At 44.0% G+C, this 25,947-nt stretch overlaps 1 protein-coding gene across 1 annotated transcript in view; it reads right to left on the bottom strand.

Moving 5' to 3' along the window:
• Positions 1-17,232: 17,232 nt before the first annotated feature.
• CAMKMT (calmodulin-lysine N-methyltransferase) overlaps positions 17,233-25,947 on the bottom strand; it is a 406,855-nt gene continuing 398,140 nt past the window's right edge. Inside the window, exons 10-11 of the mRNA XM_081265565.1 lie at positions 23,521-23,652; positions 17,233-17,819 (exon numbers count right to left, since the gene is read on the bottom strand). Coding sequence (XP_081121691.1) covers positions 17,742-17,819; positions 23,521-23,652 — 210 coding nt within the window. The 3' untranslated portion in view covers positions 17,233-17,741. The remainder of the gene's footprint in view (positions 17,820-23,520; positions 23,653-25,947) is intronic.

The following is a 25,947-nucleotide window of genomic DNA, read 5'->3' on the forward strand; positions in this document are numbered from 1 at the left end:
GGACTGTTCTTCCTTCAGACATGAGAAATTTTATTTTCTACTTTCTTTGATAATTCTCTCTTCTTCTTTAATTATCCTATTTTTTCCTATGATGCCTAGATTACTCCCCATGTCTTTTATTATATTCTCCCATTGTTTTCTTGCCCCCACCCCGACCAGGGATACTTTTCTACTGAACTACATCCCCAGCCCTATTTTCTCTTTTTCTTTCTGCCCTCTGCTTTATGACATTTCATCAACTTTTTAGTCCTTCTGTTGTATTTCAACTACATTTATAATTTCCAAGAACTTATCTTCTCAAAAATCCTTTGTTTATTTACATAATTGGAATTGAACCTAGGGTGCTTTACCCCTGAGCTACACGGCCCAGTCTTTTTTTAATTTTGAGATCGGGTGTTGCAAAGTTGCTGGAGTTGGCCTCAAACTTTCAATCCTCCTGCCTCAGCCTCCTGACTCTTGGATAACAGATGTGTACCAACACACCCAGCTAAAAAAATATCCCACTTTTAGAATGTATTACCTGCCTGAAATATTTTAAAGTGACCTCCTGCATTTTCTGCTAATTTTCAGACTCATTCTTTCATGCTGATGGTTCTCTGTATGTCTTCACCTCCCTGGTTGAATGTGAAGAAACTATAGATACGGTGATCTGCTGTGCAGTTGTGTGCATACCTCCCCTTATTGGGTTTCCCTGAAACTCTTTGAGGTTTTCTGGGTGAACTGGCTTCCATCTCCTCAGATCATTCTTCTGCCCCTCCTAGAACACTCTGTGTGGCTTTCTTCAGCTGTGTCCTTCCATTGGTTTGACACACTCCAGAAATTCGCTTACATTTATTTGTTGGTGGTTTCCTTCTCTTGTCTGTAGCATTCATTCTAGGTCCGTATGTTTTTGGAATTCTAAACCTTTATTTCAAAAAGATTTCTGGAAACATGTAGGCAAAGGCATGTACTGTGTTCATCACCTTGTACTATGGGGAGGAGATTGGGGACATTTTTATTTATATATATTTTTTGTAATTTTAATTACACCATTAAGCAGTAACATGGCGTCCCAAGCCAAGAGGTCTCCCTGAGGTTTAGGATCTCCCCAGGAGTTATTTATAGATTTTTTTTTTTTCAGTATCTGTGGCCTTCTTACACTAGGGACTGGCTTTCCCCAATTTCTTCCTGTGCAAGTCTGTGGTCCCAGGAGACAGATTAGGGAGGCCTGCTCCCTTGTGCACACCATCTCCCCCTCCCCCGTGGGCCTTTGCAGCTCTATAACACTGTACCGGCTCCCTTCACTGTCCATCCTCTCCTGCTCCCACCCTCAGCCGGCTCAGCCCTTAGGTACCCTTCAGTTCTCTGTTCCAGCATGAGGTCCTCAGAAAAGCATTTCCTGTTCTCCTTGACTCGGTTTCCTCTATCATAGATGATCCTGGAACAAATTTTCCCCACTTTATAGCACTCATCTCAGACTGTAATCCATGCAAAGTGGGACTGTGTCTCTTTTCTGCTCCCTATGATGTCCTAAGCACATGAGCACAAAGCCTGACCCATGAGCAGGTACTCAGTAAATACCTGTTGAGTGAATAAATGATCACAAGATGGCCACAAGAGAAACACGACTGTGGTTTGAGGAGTAACCCACACACGTCCATAGTGCAACCCCATTCGTGCTCCATCTCAGAGGTCTCCCATTCCACTCAGGCACAAGGAGGCCCTCCTGAGCCGTGACCACCACAGAGTGTAACACAGGGCTCTGGTCTGAAGCCTCAGATGCACGAGTGAGGAGGGAGGCAGGCTCTTGTGCAACCCAAAGAGCCTGAAACTCATGAGGCCTCTGACCACCCAAGCTTTCTGCAGGAATTTCATTTAGAACAAGCAAATTTGAGACTTGTCTCTGGATAAGGCCCTTGAAGCTTGAAAAGAAGAAAAACTGCTTCACCGGAGGGGCCGGTAAGAATTTTGTTAGCTGAGACCACAGACCCCTGGAGGGGTGGGCCCTTGAGGCCTGCCACGTAACCAATGGCGGTGTGGCTGCCTGGGAACAATGGAGTACCACACCTCAGCTACCTTTGGGCTCTGGCTTCCTAGCAGTGAGGCTCTTATTAAATTTGGGATTACCATGTGTAAAGCACAGTCTGAATTTTGTTTGCTCTGCCATGTAACTTGCCTTTCTAAACGCTCAGTCAGAGCTGCAGTTAATCTACTGACGTGGGCTTAACCGGCAGGTGGCCAGGAGGCCTCCACCAAACTCCTCCTGACCCTTTGTTACCTGGACTGGAAGGGAGAGATTTCTGGTTTGGGTAGTGTTTCTCCTCCCCCCCGAACATTTTCAGTATTAAGAGTCTTTTGTCACCATAAATCTGAAGCAGGGGATTATGACAGGCAGGCTGTCACCCAGATTGTTTCCTCCCCGGGATAATGGGAAAAGTTTGTGAGCTGGGCTAATGAAACCTTTATTCTTGGGGACAATGCTATTTCCATTAAATTACAGCTCAAGTCTTAACAATGCTCCAGAACAAACCCAATTTGAATATTTAATTTGGGATGGAAGGAGCTGAGTAAACACCTCTAACTCCCTCAGCCCCTTTCTGGAGACTTCTCAGCAGAACTGAGGAAGAGTCCTGGGCTGAGATGTCAGGTTAGCAACATCAAAGGTGGAAAAATCCAAGTCTTTATTTAATATGCAATTAACATTTTAAAATGTGAAGTTAAAAAAAAAACTTATTTAAGAAAGCAAATACTGCTCAGATAAATGACCAACTAAAATCTGTCCTGAACCTTAGTTAGCAATTGTGGCCTTTAGGATGAAAAATCTCCCCCACCCCCAACTGCTCAGGATCAATGACCAATCACAGAAGTCCTCTGAGAATTGTGCTGTGCCACCAACTCTAATCAAGATCCTCCTTCTTGGGGCTGGGATTGTGGCTGAGAGGTAGATTGCTCGCCTACCATGTGTGACACTGGGTTCGGACCCTCAGAACCACATAAAAATATTGTGTCCACTTATAACTGAAAATAAATATAAAAAAAAAAAAGAAAAAAAAGATCCTCCTTCTTAAGGCTGGGGATACAGCTCAGTTGGTAGGGTGCTTGGCTTGTGTGCATAAGGTCCTGGGTTCGATCCCCAGCACCAAAAAAATAAAAAATATCTTCCTTCTTGGTTCCTTCAAAGAGAATCTCAAGAAAGAAATGTCTAAATATGCCTCATTTAAAAAAAAATGGCTGTAGTGACGTCAGATGCACTGGAAGGGAACAGAATTTTCAGTATCTTCCTGTCTACTTGGCAACCAGGCAGCCAGGCAACAGGCACCTGTGAGGTGGAGTTGTGTGTGGGCTCCTCTGCACTCAGAGTCAGAATTACCCAAGAATAAATCTCTATGATGGTTTGTGCAGTTGTCTTGTCTCAGCACATCAGTACTTCTCCGTCTCCTCTTCACCCCTTGCTTTGTAGTGAAGACCTCCTCTTTTGTTCTCTTCTCCCAAAGATGGTGATCCACCAAACACGTTTCTGTGCTGGCTCTGTTTCCCTGACTCTCGTGTTTTCCTTAATTTTCCTCATCTTTACATATAGCAGAGATGATCAGAAGCAGCTTAATCATCCAGGGAGGGGGCGAGTCACTCTGACACACCTAATTTTCTCTGTCAAAAAGTTGATTTCTACCTTGCCGAGGAAGAAAAGGAAGGGAACATGGTAAAAGGAATATCTTTTGGCATTGCTGTCCTGATGAGCCTTGAGCCTAGTCTCAGGCCAGCTGAGGAGACCACAAGTGACCCCACAAGGAGGCAGGTGCTAAGGCCACAGGGCTGGAGCTCACAGTACAAATGCTAACCAAGTTCCCGACACCCACTCAATTCCAGGGCTTGCCCATCAAACCTCACGGTACAGGCAGCATTTAAGATGACTTTAGAGACCAGCTAGCAGGATCACACAACCTCTAGCTACTCTGGGTCCTGGGAGGACAGAAGAAAAGCCCAGGGAAAGCTCTGGCCGTGTGTACATGTGCCTTTAGGAGGCAGGGAAGGAAGGTCTGGCACGTGGGCTTCATAGAGGCTGACCTTCAGTCTACATGTGGCTGGGTGCCAGCCGAGCCTGCCTCTGGAGGATGGACTGCCAGGCATCTGATCAGCCCCCATGCATCACAGCCCCAGCTCCAAGGGCCTTTGCTTAGACATGATTTTTACCTGTCGGTGTGCTTCCATGAGGCCACCCGTCTCCCGCCAAGCACCAGCAATGCCCCCTTCTCCTTTGCATTCAGAGTCACCTAGAAGTTTTCTTTCTGAATGAGCTGTCCTCTGAGCAAGAGGATCAGAGGCCGAGGGCCCAGAGTTCATCCGGGTTCATCATTTCCTCCATAGAAATGGTGCAGGGCAGTGACCATCAGGCAGCCCCCCACCCCTCCAGGGGCAGTCACTTCCCCTCTCTGCGTCTCATCCTCCTGATCTGTAATGGGGGACCATGACCACAGCAACATCCCAGGGCTGCTGTGGACATTAATGACACAGTGTGTGGCAAGTGCTGCATGACGGGCCACGTAAACGCCAGGTGAACAGGAGCTGCTGCTACCATTTCCCTGGTCAGGTTTTCTGTCCTTGAAATAGTCCCCTGATGACAGGAGATGTGACCTCTGAAGACAACTTTCAGAGCTGCTGTTGGAAGACAGGTGACGTCCTCACCAATTTGAGTGCAGCTTGGGAAAGGGGGTAGAGCCCGCACTGGCCCAGTCTCTGGCCTCCGGCCTTCCTGTCCATCAACCACCGTGGACTAAGGGCCTGCCACATGCTGGGTGTCCCATGGCACAGGGAGTGAGGCCCTGCCCCTGCCCTTAGGGACCAGCACATGGGTCCTTGGCCTCTCCAGGGTCCATGAGAGAGCCCTAGGAGAGGCCCAGCACCCAGCACTCGCACTAGAGATGGACCTGGGCCTCTGCTTCCAAGGGCACATCTGCCAGCACAGGAGCTTTGTCACTCCAGGTCTTCAGGAAGGTCACGCTGACCTGGTCAGCAGCCCATGTAGCCCCCAAGTAGTCCTGATAGAGTGCAGCCCTCTGGGTCCGATGGATGCTTCTTTCTCACCCTCTGAGCTTTGGCTGGCTCTGGGTACTCCTGTCACCTCCTGCCAGAATCACTATGGTAGCCTCTGCCTGGGACTCCTAGTTCCTCTCTTGCATACCACTCTCTTCCTATCAAAATAAAACCCATCCTCCCCACCATGGCCTATGAGGCCCCACAAGATTGGGCCTGCACATTCCTCTGCTCATATGACACTGCTCCCTCACTTTGTTTCACCTGTAGGACTCTGCAGGTTTGCTGCTGCCTCAGGGCCTTTGCATTTTCCATTGCCTCTGCCTGGAACACTCTCACCTTCAATCTTGTGCCACTTAGATTTCCGCTACAATGCTGCCTCCTTAGAGAGAGCTTTCTCGGCCTTTGATCTAAAGGAGGCCCAGTCACTTCCTAAGATATCAGCTTGCTTTATTGTCCTCACTGCATGCATCCAACTTGAGCAGCCTTATTTGTTGACACATCTTTTGCCTTTCTTCTACTGGAATGGCAGTTCCTTGAGATCAGAGACTGTCATTTGTTCACTCTCTGTCTGACATCTGTTAGGCATTTGATGAATGCCTGTGGGATGGGTGAGTGGATCTGTCTTTACCTCTTGTAGCCCTCATTCCTGCCAAGTCAACACAACCTGAAATCTTGCTCTGTTTCTTAGCTTATGAGCTTCATGCCCTTGGTGGGCCTCTCTCCTTACTTCTATGACTCTCAGGTCTAATGCAAACTCGGCCTCCACTCCCACAATGCAATCTCTTCTTCATTCAATCTCTACCTGCCCTTTGCAGGTTCTTTTCCACAGATCTGTCTTAGTTGAGGACACCCTCTGTCTCCCCAATTAGATTATAAGCACCATGTAGGTGGGGACCCCCACCTGCCCCATTCTCACATTTTTGTGCACAGGGGGACATGCTGTCAAGGGTGTCACATGCCAAGGAGGATAGCTCTCCAGATCCAGATAATATTGTGAAAGTGACAAGTGGCTCACATGACACTTGGATTTACTTCTGCTCCTTTTCCAAGTTCTTTTTTTTTTTTTTTTTTGGTACCAAGGATCGAACTCAGAGCACTTAACCACTGAGCCACATCCCCAACCCTTTTTTTATATTACATTTAGAGAGAGTCTCACTGAATTGCTTAGGGCCTCACTAAGTTGCTGCTGCTGGCTTTGAACTCAGGATCCTCCTGCCTCAGTCTCCCAAGCTGCTAGGATTACAGGCGTGTGCCACCATACCCAGCCTCCTTTTCCCAGTTCTTGGGGTCCCTTTACTCCTCTCCTGCCCCATTTCACTACCCCACCCCATAGAGGCTCATTCTCAGATCCTTCCCACCAAGGGCCATGGAGGATGCTGTCCTAAGGGTGCCTCTTTGAACAGCAGCTCTCCCCTGAGCAAAGGGAAGGAAGTTCTTGCTGGAATTTTATTATCAATGGCATAGTTTCTCCAATTCAAGAATTTTCCTATGCGCTTTAAAGCAGGTCACAGACTAGCTCTGCATTTACCAAGCTCTATGAGGGGCCATGACCTGAACAGAGTCTAGTCTTTGACCTCTTGGGGTCTTTTCTTGGGTCCCCCAAGAATGGGCCTTTCCACTGCAGCACTGGATGCCTAGAGATACAGGGTGAATGAGAGCCAGAAATTTACATGGAAAGAATAGAAGTGGACTCACCCTCCTGCCCACATCTAGCTGGCCACACCATCTCTGTCTCTGACCAGGTAAGATTCCAGCTCTAGGACATGAAGATTCCCATTCCCAAGCGCCCCCAAACTTACAGAATGGGTAGTGGGAACAGGTGGAAGTTTCAGTAGCTCCTCCTCCCACATCTCTGCACATCCTGGGACTTTCAGGTAAGTGGGGAAAGGCTGATTCCTAGGTCAAAGGGACTCGGATACCTACAACGGTGGGCTCAGACTTTTAGGCTGCCAGTATCTGCCCCCAAGCTTTTATGAGAAAGCCTCAGGAACCCTGGTAGTTCCAAGCCAAAAGCACACTTGGAATTGGTTTGCTCTTCTTACCCTATCATCACTCATGTCCCTGGTCCAAACTGATGTTCTCTTTTGCCAGGGCTTCTACATTACAGAATTCTCCTAACTGGACTCTCCGCTTCTAATCTACTTCCCATCTGGCATTCAGAGTGACCTTTTTAAAATGTACATCTGATTATGTCATTATCACCACTCCAAACCCTCCCCTGGCTGCTCAGACTCCAGATAAAATTCAGACTTACTAAATCCTGTCCAGTCTGGCCCTTGCCCACTCTACATTGTTCTGCACAAGAACCTAGCTTCTTATCTCTCTCTTAGAGACAGCAAGCTCAGGCCTTGGCAGAGCCTGCCTCCACATTCTCTCCTTCCACCATTGTCTCCTGCTCCATCTCAGTTAAAGACCCCTCAGGGAAGCATTCTGCAACCATCTCTTCTGAAGAAGGATCTGAAACCTTTCCTGTTTTTCATAGAATTTAGTACGATTTATAACTGTTTTTATAAATGCCCTGGCACATGTGAATTTGCAATGCAAGCTACTTATAGAGAGCCACGTTGTTGTTTTTAACTAGCCCCCAACCTGTAAGAGGGTCTTTTGTGTTTACTTTTAGATCTCTGGTATCTACATGGATATTTATTAGATAAGAATAAAGATAGAGGAGCTCTTTCTCCACGGTGGGACCTGGGACAGCTCCCCAATGTTCAACTTGGGGCAGAGCAAGATAAAACTTTGGGGTCCACCCTTGAGAAGTGCTAAGTAATCTGTAGGGTCAAGCTAGTGTCTGACAACTCCTTGGTAGTACCAGAAAATTCTCTACATGTACATTGGGTCACCTCATTCCCTGAGGTGACCAAAATCTCTGCCTGATGATGGGTTGTTTTTACCTTAAATAATTCAGAATGAAATAGGACATCAACTCATCCAGTTCATCCTTTCTATGTTCTAGAGGGGGAAACTGATACTCAGAGACTCTGCCTAAAATCACCAGTTACTGGTACCACCCAGTTGGGAATCTAGGGATTCTGAGATCATTGTTCCTTCTCCTGAAGTCCATTTTTCTCTTGCATCTTTTCCTGGTAGCTTGGGAATGACTTACCTCCATAACACACTGATTGTCTGAAGGGTAAATAAGACCTGTAACACATGTATTCTATTTTTATGCTTTCTAAATGCAACTCAACACATTTATTTGCTTATTCATTTTTTTGTGGTACTAGGGATTGAATCCAGGGGTGCTTTACCACTGAGCTACAACCCCAGCCCTTTTTATTTTGAGGCAAGATCTTGTTAAGTTGCCCAGGCTGGCCTTGAACTTGTGATCCTCCTGCCTCAGTCTCCCTAGTCACTGGGATTACAGCAACTCCATGAGCAGCTAACTCAACACATTTTGGGCAAAGCATCATATCAAAAGTTTTGGTACCTCAAGGGACACTTAAAGATGCAGAAAAGTATCTCACAGAGGGATAGAGGACTGTCATCAGTTATTTGTTGCTGTGTAAAAAAACTGCCTAAAGTTTAGTTGCTTAAAATCACTACCATTTTTAACTCAGGATTCTGTGAGTAGGCAATTTGGACTGAACCCAACTGGGCAGTTTTTCTGCTGGCTCCCCTACAAACAGCCCCAGCTGCAGCTACACTCAGCAGCTGGATCTCCTGGGGCTGTTTGGTCCTGGATGCCTTTGCTCAAGGCTCGACAGTGGGGGTGACTGTGCCACATGTCTCCAGCACCTAGCAGGAGAGCCTGGGCTTTCTCACATGGTAGCTGGGTGCCAAAAAACCCAAGAGAAGGCACACAAATGCACAAGGGATTTTCAAACTTCTGCTTGCACTTGTATTTTACTAATGCCTCATTGGCCAAGCCAAGCCAAGCCAAGCCAAATTCAGAATCAAGGGGGGAAGAAATGAACAAACTCACACTCTCTTTCTTTTTGGTACCAGGAGTTGAAGGAGGGGTGTTTTACCTCTCATTTGCACTCCCAGCCCCTTTTACTTTTTATTTTGGAACAGGGTCTCATCAGGTTGCTTAAGACCTTACTAAATTGCTAAGGCTGGCCTCCAATTTGTAATCCTCCTGCCTCAACTTACCCAATTGCCCAGCTTTAACCCCATTTCTTGATGGAACTGAAAAAATATTATGGCTGTTTTTTCCCCCCCAATCTACCACAAGGCAGAGCTGGATAGATCCCTTTACTATCACATTCACACTGAGAATATTATAACCATCCGTAGTATGGTTTATCTGATCTGTAGGCTGGGGGTGTGTTGGGAGGGCTCAGAAGCGGCACCTGTGAGCCAGCGGGGGCTGCAAACTGGAGGCCCTGGGGTCTGTAATCCAGTCTGCCTTCGGGGAGTCTGATCTTACAGAAATGGGTTGACCAGAAGTCAGGAACTGTTCATTCTCCTCCCTCTCGGCATCCTGAGATGCCGCTTGAGAGACCGAGAGGAGAGATCCACTCAAAACAGGCTGGGTCGGGGCTGTGGCCTCTGCTCCTAAAAATAAAGTCTGTGTAGGAAATGAAGGCTAATGCACCTGGAGGTGGAACCAGAGGTCAGGTGGGCAAAGCTTTTAAATGCACTGTCTTCTGTGTTGGGGACAGCACAGTGACATTCTTCCAAGCTCAAGGAGAGCTCAGCCATCAGGAGGCAGATTGCAAATGAAGACCGTGATGGCCTGAGCTCACTTCCTGACCCGGTCTGACAGAAACATGTTAAACTTTCAAATCTCTCACATCGGTAGGTTGCAAACAAAACAACCTAGACTTTAATTTACAAAGCAGAGTCCTCCTCCTCGAGCGTGTGGGCGATTTTTGACACAGCTGCAACCTTTTCAGATCCCTCCGCCCCATTTCTCCGGGCCCTGATCTAGGGTGGCGAGGTGACAGCGCCCACCCGGCAGGTGGAGGGCCCTGGCCGCAGCGTGGAGGGGCTGCCAAACCAGGCGAGGGAGGGTCGCTGCTCGGAGGCCTTTTACTTTCGGCTCCAGACAAATTAAAAACCTCCTTACCAGCCATTCATTCCGAGGAGGCCTCTTCCTTCCTCGGCGGGGGGCTGCTGCGTTGGGGGGAGATCGGATTCTGGGAGGCTGGGCCTCCCGGGGCTCTCGAGGAGGGGGAGTCGCAAGAATGGAAAGAGAGAGGCCCTACCCCCGAGGAGATTGGCAGGCAGGGAGCGGGGGCAAAGTGCAGCCCAGGTCACTGGGAAAAAAGAAATCTCCAAGTAAGGGAGTGGGGGAAAGTTCCACTTCGAGCCTAAGGATGAAAGGGGCCTGGACAGAGGGGCGGGAGGGCGCGTAGAGGAGAGAAAAGGGAAGTGAGACGTGGCAGAAAGCGGAGAGGGGCGGGGGCGGGGGGAGAGACCACAGAGAGACACTGACTCGCAGAGGGCACAGGCAGGGAAAGGTGGAGACTTTGCAAATGGGGGGGGGGGGCGTGTTGAGAACCCGATTCTGAGACCTGGAAGCCCGTTGGCCTGGGACTCCCAAAGAGGGAAGGCAAAAATGCCCTATTTAGGGTGGGACGAATTGATTTCCCAAAGAAGTACAGCACCAGCGTTTCCTCCAAATGCCCTCTCCGGTCCTCCTTAATCTGCCCTGGAGGCAGCAGGTGACCTCGCACGGGCCCCTGGAGGCGCCTTTGTTCTGGGCTTTCTGCAGCCCGCCCCGCCCCCTCCCCTTGCACCTGGGCAGCGGCCTCCAAATGCACTTGTCCACTCTTGGCTGGCTCGCGGGGTGGGACCGGCGGGCGCACAGCTTTGTAGGCGAAAAGCCACGAGTCCTCCAACTCCTGTTTTCCCTTCGGGTTGACACAGTCGCTAATGGTTTTCCTGTTCACTCTGACAGCCGTGGAAACCTCCTCTCGAGAAGAAGAGTTGAGCCCGCCACACTTTATCTGGGAAGCCAAGTTTGGGACCGAGACCTACCAAGTGGGCAGACCCTCCCTTGGCAATGGCGAGAGCCACCCCGGAGTCCCCAGGTGTTCCCTGCTGAGTTCTAATCCGTCCCTCGGAGGTCTGATAATTTAATTGTGCAATGGGCACACCTGAGACAGTCCCCTCACCACCCCTAGACGTAAAAAGGCAGACTAAGGAGAATAGGAAGACAGGGGCTTTCGCCATCGCCCAAACGTCTGTTAAGCAGAAAAAAAAACGACGGGTGTGGGGAGGGGCGGGAGGGCACATCCAAGTTAGAAAAAGCAACAAGAAGTAGCTAAAGTTCTTGCTAAGTGAGTCTGAAATACGTATTTAGCCCTCGTAAATTAAACACCCTGAGTTTTTAAAGAGTGACTCCCCAAACATCCATTATTCACGTCAGTAGGACAGACGGTAGGTCACTGTAAGATTTATAGAAACTAAAAGACTTCCCATGCTAAAGGTTAATGAAAGTGTAATTTGAATCATGAAATCTTTATGTGTCGGCTCAATTTACACCGAGGGCTCATTAAGGATGCGTTGGGTGCCGCGGACGGCGGGTGACGTCACAGCGGGCATTTAAATGGGCGGGGCCAGGCCGCTCTGCATGGAATCCTTTAAAAACATAAAAGAACTCCCTCCTTCCTTCTCTGTCTCTCCAGCTGTAACAACTTCACCAACTGTCTTGGTTCCACCCCGAGGATTTCACAGAGAGAACACGTTAGAGGGAATCAGGAAGCAGAGAAAAGGTCACAAATAAGCACCTCAGGAACAATGAAAGCTTTTCTCTATGCAGCAGTGGGAGAGTTGCTAGAAAAACTGGAAAGGTATTAATCAGAAGTGGCTATAAATCCTCTGGAGTTTTGCTCTTATAAAACTCCTCAGAGAAAGTCTTGAAGGAAATGCAGGTCAAAGCCCAAAAAAGCTCTTGATCAGAGATTGCTGGAGGAAAATCTTCCCAGACGCCGTTTAATAGGCAGCAATCACCCCAGGAGTGGGGAAGCCAAGTACGCTTGAAACATGGTTGCAATTCCTAATAGGTCTTGTCACACTTAAGGCACTGCAAGCTCCATCCAACGAACAGCTGAAGCTAGCTGGCGATTCATAAAGCCAACAGTTTAAAGTTTATTATGATGAAAGCACTTAATGACAGCCATCGCTAGGGGCCCATCATTTATAAAGCTGTGCTGAGTATTAGACATGTAGCATGACCACCAATTTTATGTCACAATTGCTACCATAAAATGACCTTTGGTGATTTTTGCTGCATGTGGTGGACAGCTCTTCCTTCACATTAGTGCTCTGTGGCTTTCTTTGCAGACTATTATGCTGTCTAAAGCTTATTTGGCACTGTCGTGAGCCTCAACCCTGGTTATTACCCCGAAGGCCTGTCTAAAAAAAAAAAAAATCATGCTCTATTACGCCACTACAATAATTTACAGTTCTTACCAGCCTTGGGTAGTGTAATATTTTAATGCAAATATGCTTTACCATTGCATTGTATTAAAAAAAAATAGTTCCCATGCTTCTGGCTAGTGAAATATCTGTTTGATGGGAGTTCACGGAAATGTGCCTCTTATTCCCTGGTCAGGTCTCATTGAATGGGCACTGTTTCCTCTGGTCGGTTAAAACATCGCCAGGAAAAAAAAAAAGGTTAATTAAACTTCCGTTGAGATTTTTTTTAAAACAGATCCTATGTGTGATAAACCCACCTCAAGCAAAAACATCAATTCTTATTTCCCTGCATCCAATGCAAATTTACATCTGAGTAACATTATTTAATTAGGCTTCCATTTGTCAGCCTGCTTTGTGTAGTTAGAAAGTGTTTGAATACATGGCCACTTTACTGCTCCAATGTAAACCGCTGCTGAGAAAGTGGCCTGTCCATGCTACACCACCTTTAAATTGTGTATATAATTTTATAAATGATATAAAATCTGCTTCTAGTCCCTGGGAAAAAAAACCCACAAGCATGGCACACTGCAATTTTGGAAGGATTTAAAATATGTGATTTCTGCTGGTACCTACTGTATTGGGTTTTATATAAAGCTTTTTTCAATAAGGTAAATTGTTACATGACAAACTCATCTTCCACCATTATCATCTGCTGTTTGTGTTTAACAACAGGAGTCCCGCTCTAACAAAACTGTTGTAATGGCTGTACAAATTACTCAGCTGAAAGCTTTTCACCAAACAAAACAGTATTAATCAGCAGTTCTTATGAAGGTGCTAATTAAAAACAATTTTCTTCCTCAGTTTGCAATACTAAAGCCATCTTCACTCGCACAGTTTCCAATATACAGCTACTGTATTTGCTCACACTTCAGGCCCTCCATTAACTATTGAATCTCCTATTAGCCATTTTATTACATTTCTGTTTACAAGCTTGTTGACATTTTAAAAGTCACAGTATGATCTGTTTTATCTATTTAAAAAATGTATTAATTGAAAAGTCAGGGAGACAAAAAAAGCAAAATACAGACTCCAAATGCACCGACTTCCAGGGTAGAGAACAGTGAGCGTTTAGCCACAGCCAGGGCAGTGGACTCTGGTTGAAATGAAATCTGAGAATTGAAAGTGTTGTTTCAGGCCTACTGGTTTGTTAAGCACCAATAGGCTCCTTCCTAATTTGGAAACAGTCCACTTAGAGAAAAATATTTGCTCTGCCTAAAATCAGTCTTTCAAATACATCCTCTCTCTATAAAATACACTCAGCATAATTATGATGTTTCATGCAGTCTGAAGTCAGGAGATTTTTGATCTGGGTGGGGGTTACCTGGAATCTGGGAACTAGAGCCCAGGACTCAGGGCTAACTGCCCAGTGTTCCTGTGAGTGTGTATGTATGTGTGTGTGTCTCCATATACTTTGACTCCTGCCCCTGTGTGGGCATCCTGCCTCTCCCTCCAGACTTCAGTGAAAGGGTCTTGCCAAACAATGCTACCCAAGTGTCTGGCATACATGGAGCATAAATCAAATGCTGACTAAGCACAAGGACAAAATCTATGGAAGCTGGGTTGAAGGAAGACAACAGTCCACTCCTATTAAAACAAAAACACCTAACCCTTAAAATAAGGTATGCCCTACTTGGTAGTGGAGAGAAGGCAAAATAAAAACAAAATCAAACCACCACTACCTGCTGCCCATGGCAATAAAACCAGGTTCTTCAACTGTCAAAAGCAGTTAACTAGTTTAGGACAGACACCTGGCTGTTGAAATAGGGCTCCAGAGGGCCACTAATCCTTCCTTTCACTCAGTTAACTGCTGGATCCCCCAAATTGATTCAACAGGTATGCAGTGGTAAATTCAGCCCATACTGAAGCCAAAGGGAAAATCAGCAAGGGGCGGGCAGCTCTCCTCTGAAAACACCCGAGGAACCAGCCAGAAAAGCTTTTATGGCCCCGACAAGTTTTCTGCTGAATACTGAGCACCTAAATTACCCTTCCCTAATGGAAGTTACATTTTCATGCTCAGTCAAAAAGCCAACAAAATACACAATTTATACAAAATAGCATCAACCTCTTAGGTAGTCTTTTCTAGCATTTTTATCCCAATTCACAGCATATGTCTTGCTATAAAATAAAATATATTTCTTATAACCAACTTGTATGTGGCTGTTCATATCACTGTATTGGAACTGCCCATGGGCGATATCAGGAACATTCTTACTCCCAATCAAAGCTACTTAGTAGGACAAAGGAAAACCATGAATTTTATCAGAAGATAAAGACACACAAAGAAGAGGAATATCATCATTATACTTATAGGTTCCTATGTAGGTAGGCTTCCTTTTGAAACAAACACATGTATAATTACATAGACAGTAATGGAATGGGCCACTTCAATTGCAATTATATAACCCAATACTGATGCATAGGAATAATCACAAAGTTCAAAAGAAATGTAAGTGGATAAACTTTTTACAGCTGTCATATTTTTCTTTCTTTTGTTTTAAAATTTTTTTTTAAAGAGAGAGTGAGAGAGAGAGAGAATTTTTTTTTAATATTTATTTTTTAGTTATTGGTGGACACAACATCTTTGTTTGTATGTGGTGCTGAGAATCAAACCCGGGCCGCATGCATGCCAGGTGAGCGTGCTACCACTTGAGCCACATCCCCAGCCCCATATTTTTCTTTCTTAATATCAACATTCTATTAAAATGTGAGAAATAAGAACACTTTGTAATTATTCAATAATATATGACAACAGTTTTTTTTAAATAAACTTTTAAAGACCTAGACTAGAGATATTTCCAGTGAGAATTCCACAAAAAACTGACTTAACGAAATGGTAAACATTTGACAGGATATTCTCTAGGTTTTAATTACATGAGGCTAAGTATACTTCTTTGCTAGGTATCTCTTGGTACAAAATAAAAAAGCTGCTTTTTTTGTATTTTTTTTTTTTTTTTGCACCAAGGATTGAATTCAGAGGCATTCAATCACTGAGACACATCCCCAGCCCCATTTTGCATTTTATTTAGAGACAGGGTCTCACTGAGTTGCTTAGCACCTAGCTTTTTGCTGAGGCTGGCTTTGAACTTGTGATCCTCATGTTTCACCCTCCCGAGCTGCTGGGATTATGGGTATGCCCCCACCATGCCCGGCTCAGATATATATATTTTAAATACATTACTAGTTTACTTTTTAAAATACAATTTCTCGGGGCTGGGATTGTGGCTAAGCGGTAGAACGCTCGCCTAGCACAGGCGGGACCTGGGTTCCATCCTCAGCACCACATAAAAATAAAGGCATTGTGTTGTGTCCATCTACACCTAAAAAATAAATATTAAACAAAATAAATAAATAAAATACAATTTCTCCCAGAGAAATAAGCCCTGGGTTTCTATATTCACAACACACAAATGCAAATTGAATTCTTGCCAATGAGAGAGAGGAAAAAAAAAGAAATATTCTCAAGGGCCTGAGCCTGCTGTTCTACATTTAAGGAGGGGAAAAAAAAATAGATCATCTTAGGTGCCACTACAGAGATGGGCTTCCTTTGACAGATTTAGTTGCAGGTTTTACAGAAGAAATCATTTTTTTTTCTGTATTTTCATTAGGATAAATGGAACTACTTGAGTTACCTCTTAAAACATTCCAAATTCTAATTTTCAAACAAGAAAATATGAAGCCAGTGTGCAACCTATACAGTCACCAAAGGAGAGCTGCCACTAGCTGAACTACTCAGCTAAATGGCTGGTTTGCATTGCCCTGGTCTTTATCTAGCACTGAGAATAGACTGCTGTTTTATCCAAAGAGGAATAAATTGCTGTTATTGTGATGTTAGCCCATCACTTGGCATTGCAATTCAAGTTTTTGTGAGAAAGAAATGTATGATCTAACTGCGACTTGACCTATGCCTTCTGAGATCCATCTAGGTGCTCTAATGGAGCAGAAGAAGTGGGGAACACAAGGACATGCAAACTGATGGTGAAAATTTTGTTTGATGATAGAAGTGAGCAGAGAAGACATTTCAGAGTCGCTATTTTTATGACAGCTAAGTTGGTTTAACATGCAAAAGGATGCACCCCTCAGCACCCCCCACCACCACTTTAATTGTATCACACTGAAAACACACTTTGCTTCTGCTAAAGATATGAGGATATGTAGCTAACCTACCTAATGACATTACTGCCAAAGTGGGCACAGATGATTCCTTACAGATAAACATCTGAATTTCCACAAAAGGCATTAGAGCATCTTGGGGGTGCATTGGGCAGGGCAGGCTTGGGCTCCCTGTAGGAAAGTCCTTCTCTCCTCCTCCTAGGTAGCACCTATTAAATGTTTGCTACACTCTTGAATCACAGCACTAACAATATATATTTATTTTAAATAAGATAATTGTGTGATTGAGTTTTTTAAAACTCCCCCTGGTTGCAATCTAGTTTATCAACCATTGATTCAAAATTTCTCTGGAAAGGGCCTGTTTTGAAAGAGGCCTGGAGAACAGCAGCAGTTAGATTTAAGCCCTGATAAAGGCTCACTTTTCATTCATAGCCAGAGCCTAAATGTGCTCTTCTTGTACCTAAACAGATAATAAGCACTCAGCACACTCCCCCTCCTTGACACAGCACACTGAGACTAATCACACATAATTGGAGAGGAGGAGCAGAGGGCTGGCCACGCTATTGTGTCCAGAGGACAAACGGTCAGTTTATGAGGCTTTGGGCTGATGTAGTCATTTCTTATACATCTATAGGGAAAAAAAAACATCCTGTTTAAAGGGGAAAAAAGAATGAGAGAGGAAGAGACAGACAGAGAAAGAGATGGCAAATTTAATAGAATTTATTAGAGGGAGAGCAGAAAGATGTATTTTATTTTATTTTTAACCAGGAAAGAATCATGATGTTTGCTATGTTTACAGATTAAAAACTATCATCACCAAAACAGAACAAAAACCTGTTTTTGTTTTTTTTAAAGGGGGGGGGTGTGAGGGGGGGAATCATCAAAAGAAATTCTGTTTTAGAAGGAAAAATATTTAGGTTGCTCACAAGTCAAATTCAAATCTCAGACAGCCTGCTTATACATATTTAAAGACAAACAAAGGTTTGGTATAAGAAAAGCAACAAGCAGACTGTAAAAAGAGGAGGTGAAGGAGGGAGGCGGAGATGGCTGGAGATGATGTGGGTACGCCTGGGTAGTCCCTAACCCAAGCCCATGTGTGGAATGTAGAAGATTGGGTGGGGGCCCTGAGTCCTGGGGCCTCAAAAATCTCAGGGAACCATATTATATCCATTGCAGATTCCTGTTTTCATACATTATTATTCCCTGGGTAATAGATGTTTTCTTCATCTTCTGAGAAGCTTACTCTTCTATCCATTTTGGGTCAAAATAAGCAGAAGGGGGTAATGAAGGTTTTCTTCATAGATATCTGGGTTTTCTTTTTTCAACTGTAAATAATAATAGAAAAAGAAGGTAAGAGGATTCAGATTAGGAATTTTTACCAGTTGATATTAATGTTGATTATAATATATTTAAGACTTTTTACCTAAATATATAGTTGTGGAAAAATTAATCACAAAAAAAGCAACTCAAATTAGTTCTCAATAGCATTGGCATAACTACTATACACGAAGATGGGAGTCTTTTTTTCATAAAAATAGCAACTCTGAAATGTCTTCTCTGCTCACAGTATCCACAATTTCATTGTTTTGCTTTGTTTTAGGTGGGAGTAGGGTGTTTTTTCATGAATAATCAAACTGCATGTTTGTGATTGGAGGGAGAGTTGGGCTCCTTCATCTCCCCATACCAGTCACTGGGCATGGAAGTTTCTGCTCTAGATCCTCCCTTTCCCTGAGAAGCACCACACCATTCAGGCAGGCAGGCAGGCAGGCATTTCAGATCGCTGTTTGGAGACCTTGTAACACTTGGGCACAGGGACAGGCTTCTGGGGCCTGAGATATTTGGAAGGCTCTCCAGGTGCTCCTTAGGATTTTAATATTAATGATGATTTAAAAATTCTTTTCTCTGAGGAGAAGAACATATTCCGACAATTAGAGCAGAAACATTTGATACTGCTCAGGTGAAGTTCTGAGCATAAGTGATAACATTTTAAAAGCCAAAGTCCTCAAACCTAATGTGGACTTTTTTCTCCTCATTTGCCTAGAATAATTTTGACAGTGACATTTATATTTTCACAAATAGTAATTTGCTGTTTGTAAAGACAATATTTTTGAAGTTGGTGTTTTTAAGGCAACTGTTAATTCATTTTTTTAGCGTATAAGGATCAGAAAATAAACATTTATTTTAACTATACATGGAACCAATTCCTTTATTGTTTCAAATCAGTCACAGATCCCGGCCCCTACCCTAAAGCTATATGAATGGCTCCAACATCATATTCTCCTGAGTTGGTCTGCCTGAATCTTTTTGAAGTGCATGTCTCTTCTAAGCCACGTTCCCAAACTGTGGCATGCCCTCACTGTTAAGGACAGGAGCCATGAGCCCACTTTTCCTTTCCTACTGGGGAACATAAAGCCAATCCAGTCTACTTTCTAATCCACTTTCCTAAGAACTGATGGTGGTACAATCACTAAAGTGCCTTCATTCTGTTTTCTTAGATGGCGTTTGTTCTGTTCACAGATGATTAGTTGTCTATTTAGAAAAGGCCTTGTGGATTTTGTGGCCGCCAAAGTATCGACAGTGTTAATCCTAAACACAGGTCCCTCACTCAGCATCCCTCTTTAATCTAATAATAGTTATTTTAAAATGCCGAGAAAAAGCCTTCACGGACTTCCCAATCCATGCCCACTTGCCAGGATCTACCAACTGTAAACACCTTTGTTGCCAGTCGCCCTAGAAATAGAGGGAACTCACTGAAATATTTTACAGAGAGAATAGGGGGCCAAGCTAGCTACATTCTTTCCTTGGGGATTGGGGATAAGGAAAGTTGATTACTCAGTCTGAGTCAGCTGACCTGCTCACTCACAATGCACTAATATACGGAGACTCAAATGAGCTCTTTATAAAGTCCCTGAGGTAATATGTGGGATAAATAATTCTTCTGTAAATATGGGTTGGAAATCACTTTTAACTTGAATTCTATGCTGACCTCTGGAGGCTAAAGCGGAGGCTTGGTGGTGGAAGAGGCTGGGGGCCAGCCCTGTCTTGACTGTGAGCCCTTCCAGCAACGGGGAAGAGCCCACCAGCCTTAGAGGCGACAGTCTAACCCAGCACTGGGTCATTTCTGAATCACCAAGTGTGTTATGGGAGGGTACTTGAACAGCCACCATCTGATGGAAAATACCTGCTTTGATCGGGGGAATGTTATGAGGTTCAAGAATAATTCCATTTACCCAGCCTATACTTCTTTGCCCAATTAATAATTATAATTTTAAGAAATGAAAAAGCACCTGGAAAAAAAATGAACAAAAAGCAAATTGTGAATAAAACAATTTTTCAATTTCATAGGTTAAAACAGGGTCTTTGAGGACCGAACTAAATTATATAGCTGCTATTAGTAGCATTATGCTTTACTTCATAATTGGATGTAACACGCTCAGCCTTACTACCGCGGGAACAGGAGCAGCAGGAGTGGAGTTCAGACTGTTTACCCTTTACAGTATCCACAATTATCAACAGCACACCATACAGATTATAAGCACCAGCCACTTGTAATGTGGCATTTTGAATAGATAAGCAGAAGTGCAATATGGCCGTGCTTTTAACACAATGTACCGACTTCACAGTTGAGCTCAAGCCTATTTTCATGGCTAAGTACAAAAATATACAAAATAAACACGCCGGCAGTTTTGCAAAAGTTAAAAAAAAAAAAAAGCTCAACCCATGGCTTGTAAAATAATTTTTCAAAAGGATATTTGTATGAATGAGGGTATATTCATCAACTAATTTCAAGCCAGCTGTAATCTCTGAGTCCTCTCTACCTTGCTGAACATCCTAAGGGTTTTGCACCACCCTGTGGGGCAGTGAGTTGCATTCCCAGCCTGGAGGCAACCAAAGGGCCAGGGAGGAGAGGGAAGTGTTTTATTTTTCTTCCTGTTGCCTGGACGAACAGAAAGGCAATATTTTAAAAACAGACTACACCTTTGGCTGCCCGGTTCCTGAGCACACTGGCTGCATGGTGTGGGCACCATTTAACAAAAGCACTGGCAGAAAAGTGCAGAATGGCACCGTTTTGATTACAGGCTTGCTTTTTAACGGAAATAAAATTTCACAGTTAACAATGAGAGGTGAAAAGTTTAAGAGGCAAAGCTGTTCCTCCTGATCACTGACTGTTAATCAGCTTCATGGGTGGTTGCCTAAATCTGTAGATTTTTTTTTTTTTTTTTACCTTGCACTACTGCCAAGATTGTAACTAATTTTTTCCCCTGTTGTAAGAGGAGGGGTGAAAAACTCGGCATAGAAGGCAGCTGTGTATGAGTGACGTGAGGCACTAATGCAGAGGGCAAAATTAAAATTCATGAATCTCTTCACAACCATTTGTGTAACAAGATTAAGACGGGACAGCGGAAAAGAGCGGCATTATCAGGCGTCTTACAGTCCTCCAGCTGGTTACGCTCTATTCCAACACAGTAGGGCTAAGAGGATAACACGCAGCCTCAAGGAAAACGCGGCTCCTCCATTGGGGAGCAGGCGCGTCCCAGGGACGATGGGGCTTTGGCCAGAGATGGAGAGGAAGAAAGCTGATTGCCGCTCAAGATGGAAAACTTTTAAGCCCTGGCTATTAGCACGCGGCCAACAAAGCCACAGGGTGGAGGTTCCCGGTGGCCGCGCCGGCCACTCCACGTCTCCACGTCCGTCTGGAGCCCCAGACGGCGGGCGGCGGGCAGGGGGACAGGGGTGCTGCCCTCGGCTTCTGCCCCGCGCGCCCTGCTGAAGGGTACTTGGGCTCGCGTGTGCTGGGGACGCTCCCCTTTCCCTCCAGCATTGCTCCCTGTCTGGCCTCTGGGCGAGATCCTTCTCTTTCAAAGGACAATTGTGCAACCTGGAGCCGGTGACAGACATGGTTCTGTCCGGTCAGCAGTTTCCTGCTGTTGGAGCAGGGACAACAGGGAGGAGAGACATTCTTTTGCTAGAAGCAGGACATCAAACCAGATGATATATGCTGATATATATCATGAGTGTCCTGTACCAGAGGACCCTAACTCTGCAGAGAAGTCCCCTAGGGTTCTACTTCCTGAGCACAACATGCCAATTTGACCCCCTCACAATAACACAAAGAGGACTGTTTTTTTCAGTCCAGTGTCAGCAAGGTGTGAAATTTGACTTTTAAGCAATTATCAAGAGTGAAAAAGGAAGGTCACTTAGTTATTTATGCAAATTTATTTTTGTGTGACCAAGCAATCAGCCAAGGATTATTTATGGAGTACTAAATGGGTATGGTGTGCCACATAAAGGCAAGAAGCACACTCAGGGATTCGTGGAATGTGCTGTGCTTAGCAGGGTAGTGTGCCACACTGGAAATAAAAAGAGGAGGCTGCTATCCTCCAGGGACTGACACTCAGGTTCTAGACACAGGAGAGGTGGCACCAAGGACATAAATGCATAAATGCCTCGCATGTCTCAACACACTTCACATGTTTTGGGGAGGAGACAGAAGGTCTCAGAGGCAATGCTGAACATCTGTACTGGTAGAAAGACCCATATCCTGGCTCTTTGGAGCTGTCACTGAGAAACTAAAAGCATTTGTTGTTCTAGGGCACAAGTGAATGACATGACAGTGAATCAGACATCAACGATCCCGGTAGCTCCAGCCTGACCTTGGAGAGAAGGCTACCTTATCCCTTTGGGTGCAGGAACCCAAAAGGCCAGGAAACGCCTTTCCACATTAGGTGAAGCCCTCAGAGCCATTCCTTTTGTTCTGAGGAGGAACTGAAAAGGGGGAAGATATGAGGCTGGAGAAGCAGGTAAGGTGTTATCCAGCTTTTATTTTTATTTTTTTTAGCAGTGCTGGGATTCGAACCCAGGGCCATTGAGCATGTTAGACAAGTGTTATTTCACTGAGCTACGTGCCCAAGCCTGTTTCTATTTTCTGAATCTCTGAGCAATGGGCCTGATCTTGCTTAGATGATGATGAATTTAACTCTTTCTGTTGCAGAGCATCATCCCCAGCCCCCAAACCAGGGACTAAAGGGAGCCCTAGACACCCAAAGAATAAACCCCTTTCCAGAAAGTGAGAATTTCCTTTCTCTGGCTTGGAAGATCAGATTCATTTTGTATATAATTTTTCAAGAGTAGATTATATCACAGTTCTGGACAATAAAAAAAAAAATGCTATTCACATTGTCCCAGGAGGAAATTAAGACTAGGCTTTGGCTTTTCTGCAGCCACAACTTGTGAAAACATAACTAATCAAAGTCTCTTGCCAAAGTCATAGTAGCTCAGCAAAGGGAGATTTCTGTAAGGTGCAAAATTACAGAGGTAATTTCATGTTAGACTAGTCACTGGGACATGTACTAACAAACGTGAGAATCCTAAAAAGTTTTCTGTGGAACATTTGCCTCTTAGTGTCCTATATTGCCCTGTACCCATAAATAATAAAAAGGCTGATAACATTGCTTTATGTAAGCAGGCTTAGAAATCACTCTCAGATAAGTGCTTTTGACCTAAATCTTGTAGCGCCTCGATGTGACATATAACCCCACAACTGTGAAATTCTGTATGAGATTTAACAGTCTCAAACTGCCAACTGACCCAGCCATAAAGCAAGCAGAGATAAGGATTTACAGTCCAACATGATACAATTAGACATTCACCTTCTATTTATTTCAGTGTAGCTAAGCATTTAACCTACTTAAAAGCCGAAGGTTTTCATTAAAATACAAATGCATGTTTATCTTTCATTCTATGCCACCTCCTCTTGCATCTTACAAATTAGTCTATTATGAATGAAAAGATTAGTTTGTTTCAGAGAAAGGAGTAAACAGGAACAGTTTCTGTAAAATCCTTCTAGACATGCAAAGATAAAAGATGGCTTTACCACACAAAATAATCAGATACAAATAGCTGTTCAGAAGCAACACACCTAAGGAGTACTTTAATCAAATATTTAGGTTACCTGCCAAAAAGACCATGATCTCTTCAAAATGCAATGCGGATTAAAGTGTTATCTAACACAAGCAGAAAACTAACCTTGGAGTGGAAGTTTGAAATGTGTTCATCATAATTTTCATGTCTTTGGAGAGAGAAACCAGCTTTTTCAGCTAGATTGCAAAACTGGTTTAAAGTATTCCCTCGGTGTGGGGCGAACACCATTGCTTTTCCCTAGAACATTAAAATAGAAATTCACGCATTTTAAAACTGGAAGGCAACAAAACATAATAGACATTGGTCAAAGCACTTAACATACTTCTCTCAGGGAAACTCAATTGTTCTAGAGATATCCACACAGGATGGGCATTCAAGGACAATTTCAAGGATAGCTATACATCAAACAAGGAAAAAATACATATATAGAGATATAGATATTTCACATTCAAATGGCCAGTTGCTGTGTTTTATACTTTTAAAACAAGGCACATAATAAACAAAATGTGATTGAAAGTTAGCATTCTGAACAATACACACTATCTCAGGTCTGATGGTTTAAACCACTGACTAGATCTGGGGCAGACCCACTCACCTGTGACTCCTTTGCACCCACCAACAAAGCTCCAAAGCATGTGGCTACAGATGCCTATAAATGTTAATTTACTATGCCCTGAAAATTCAGAACCAAGAAATTGTCCAAAGGGAGGAGTAACCACAATCCCTACTGGAGCACTTTCACATTTCTGTCCTGTCACCAGCCTTTTTCATGACTCCCTTGCTAGAGACACAAGGTGACAGGCTTTTAGTTTCTAACTTCATTGAATCCCTCATAATGGTCTTCACTATAGGAAAGTAGTTCATCACAGCCATTGAAAGGCTGCTTTTAAAAGAATGTGGTGCAATGAGGGTAAACAGGCTGATCTAAATCACCACACAGTCTTTTTTAGACTGTTGCAGTGAGGAGAGTGGAGGACTCGAATAAAATACACACTGGACCTTAGAAGGCCATCTGACATGGAACTCCATAATGACTATCTGCTAACTACTGGTATGTGCGGTTCCCCCCACCACATGTACACAGAGCAGTCAAACTTCTGAACCTTATTTTCTTCCTACTTTTTAAAAAAAGATGGCTGCGTGCTTCTGTTAATTCTAAGTTACATTTCACTTCTGTGAAATGCCACTTTAGTTTTGAAGGAATCATGAAACAATATTTTTGTTCCTTTTGAAAGATTATCACTCATACTTATGGGTCATTTATCGGGCAACTGGAAGGTATGAGACCATGGGCTGACACATAGCGTCTCCTTTAGTCTGTACCACCTTCCACTGCAGGTATTCTCAGGTCCATTTTATAGGATGCTCGGAAAGGGTGGATAATTGGTAAGGTGACACAACCAGTAAATGATTAGAAGCTCATCCTCCCATTTCAACACTAAGCTCTTTCTGCTATGTTACATTGTCTCCTTATTACTAACGGTGGTGGTGGTGGTGGTGATGATGATGATGATGATAATGACAGCTACCACCGTGCACGGTGCTTCACAATCCCTCCCCTTGGTCCCCTCAGTGATCTTCTCCACTATGTTGTACCGTAGACATTCCATTTTGCAGATGATTAAGCGAGCAGTGAAGGCTTTAAAGAAAATAAGGAGGAACTGTGTGGTCAAAAGGATCCTGGATTTAAAGGGAGTCTCTACCATTAAACAGCTGCAGCGCCCAAGGACAATCAAACAGAATCATCAAAAGTCATTGAACTGTTGAGCTAGAAGGTACCTTGGAGATGACATAGCCCAATCTACTCCTTAGGCCCTCCTAGCGGACCCACTGAGTTTTGTCATCCATCAAATGAAAAGAACAAAGCTCCCCTGCCTTTTCTTTTTTCTTCCCTCCAGCAACTTGTGAGGAGCAAATGAGGTGGTGAATGTGAAAATAATTTGAAAAACAAGAGAGTACAGATGTCAGATTAGAAAAATCCAGACCACCCAAAAGTGCTATAAAAATTCTATCATTTCTTTCTCCCCCATTCACCTGAAATAAAAGGCACTGATATACTGTCCTGGACATAAAGAGTGTTTTCATACTCTGTTTACACAGACATGTACACATTCAGGCACATAATTATAGCAGCACCAATCATGCCACTACACTTATGGTTCTGTCAGCTTTTCCAAAATTAATTGCTATTTTCAGGCAGTTTTCAAACTTAGCAGCAAAAATTCATTTTTATGTGAAACTAGATATAATACATGGTCTCAGCAGGAAGGCAAAAGTCTCCATTAAATAAAAAAAAAAAGGAAGGAATACCAGTAGGTCATTTTAGTCATTTCTAAGAGCTGGTTGCCACTCTGGATTTTTGAATAATGGAAGTTGTTTCATTTTAAAGTCACCTGCAAAGACTGTCTTCTAGTTACAATTGAAGAGTTATTTTTCCAGCTATTATCTAAGCTACATATCATAACGTTTACAGGGCGACAGGTTTCTTGGTTGGGCTGATATCTGCATTCATAAAGCACAATGACCCCCACT

This window comes from Spermophilus citellus, assembly GCF_964194105.1.
Source record: "Spermophilus citellus genome assembly, chromosome: 13".
Lineage (NCBI taxonomy): Eukaryota > Metazoa > Chordata > Mammalia > Rodentia > Sciuridae > Spermophilus > Spermophilus citellus.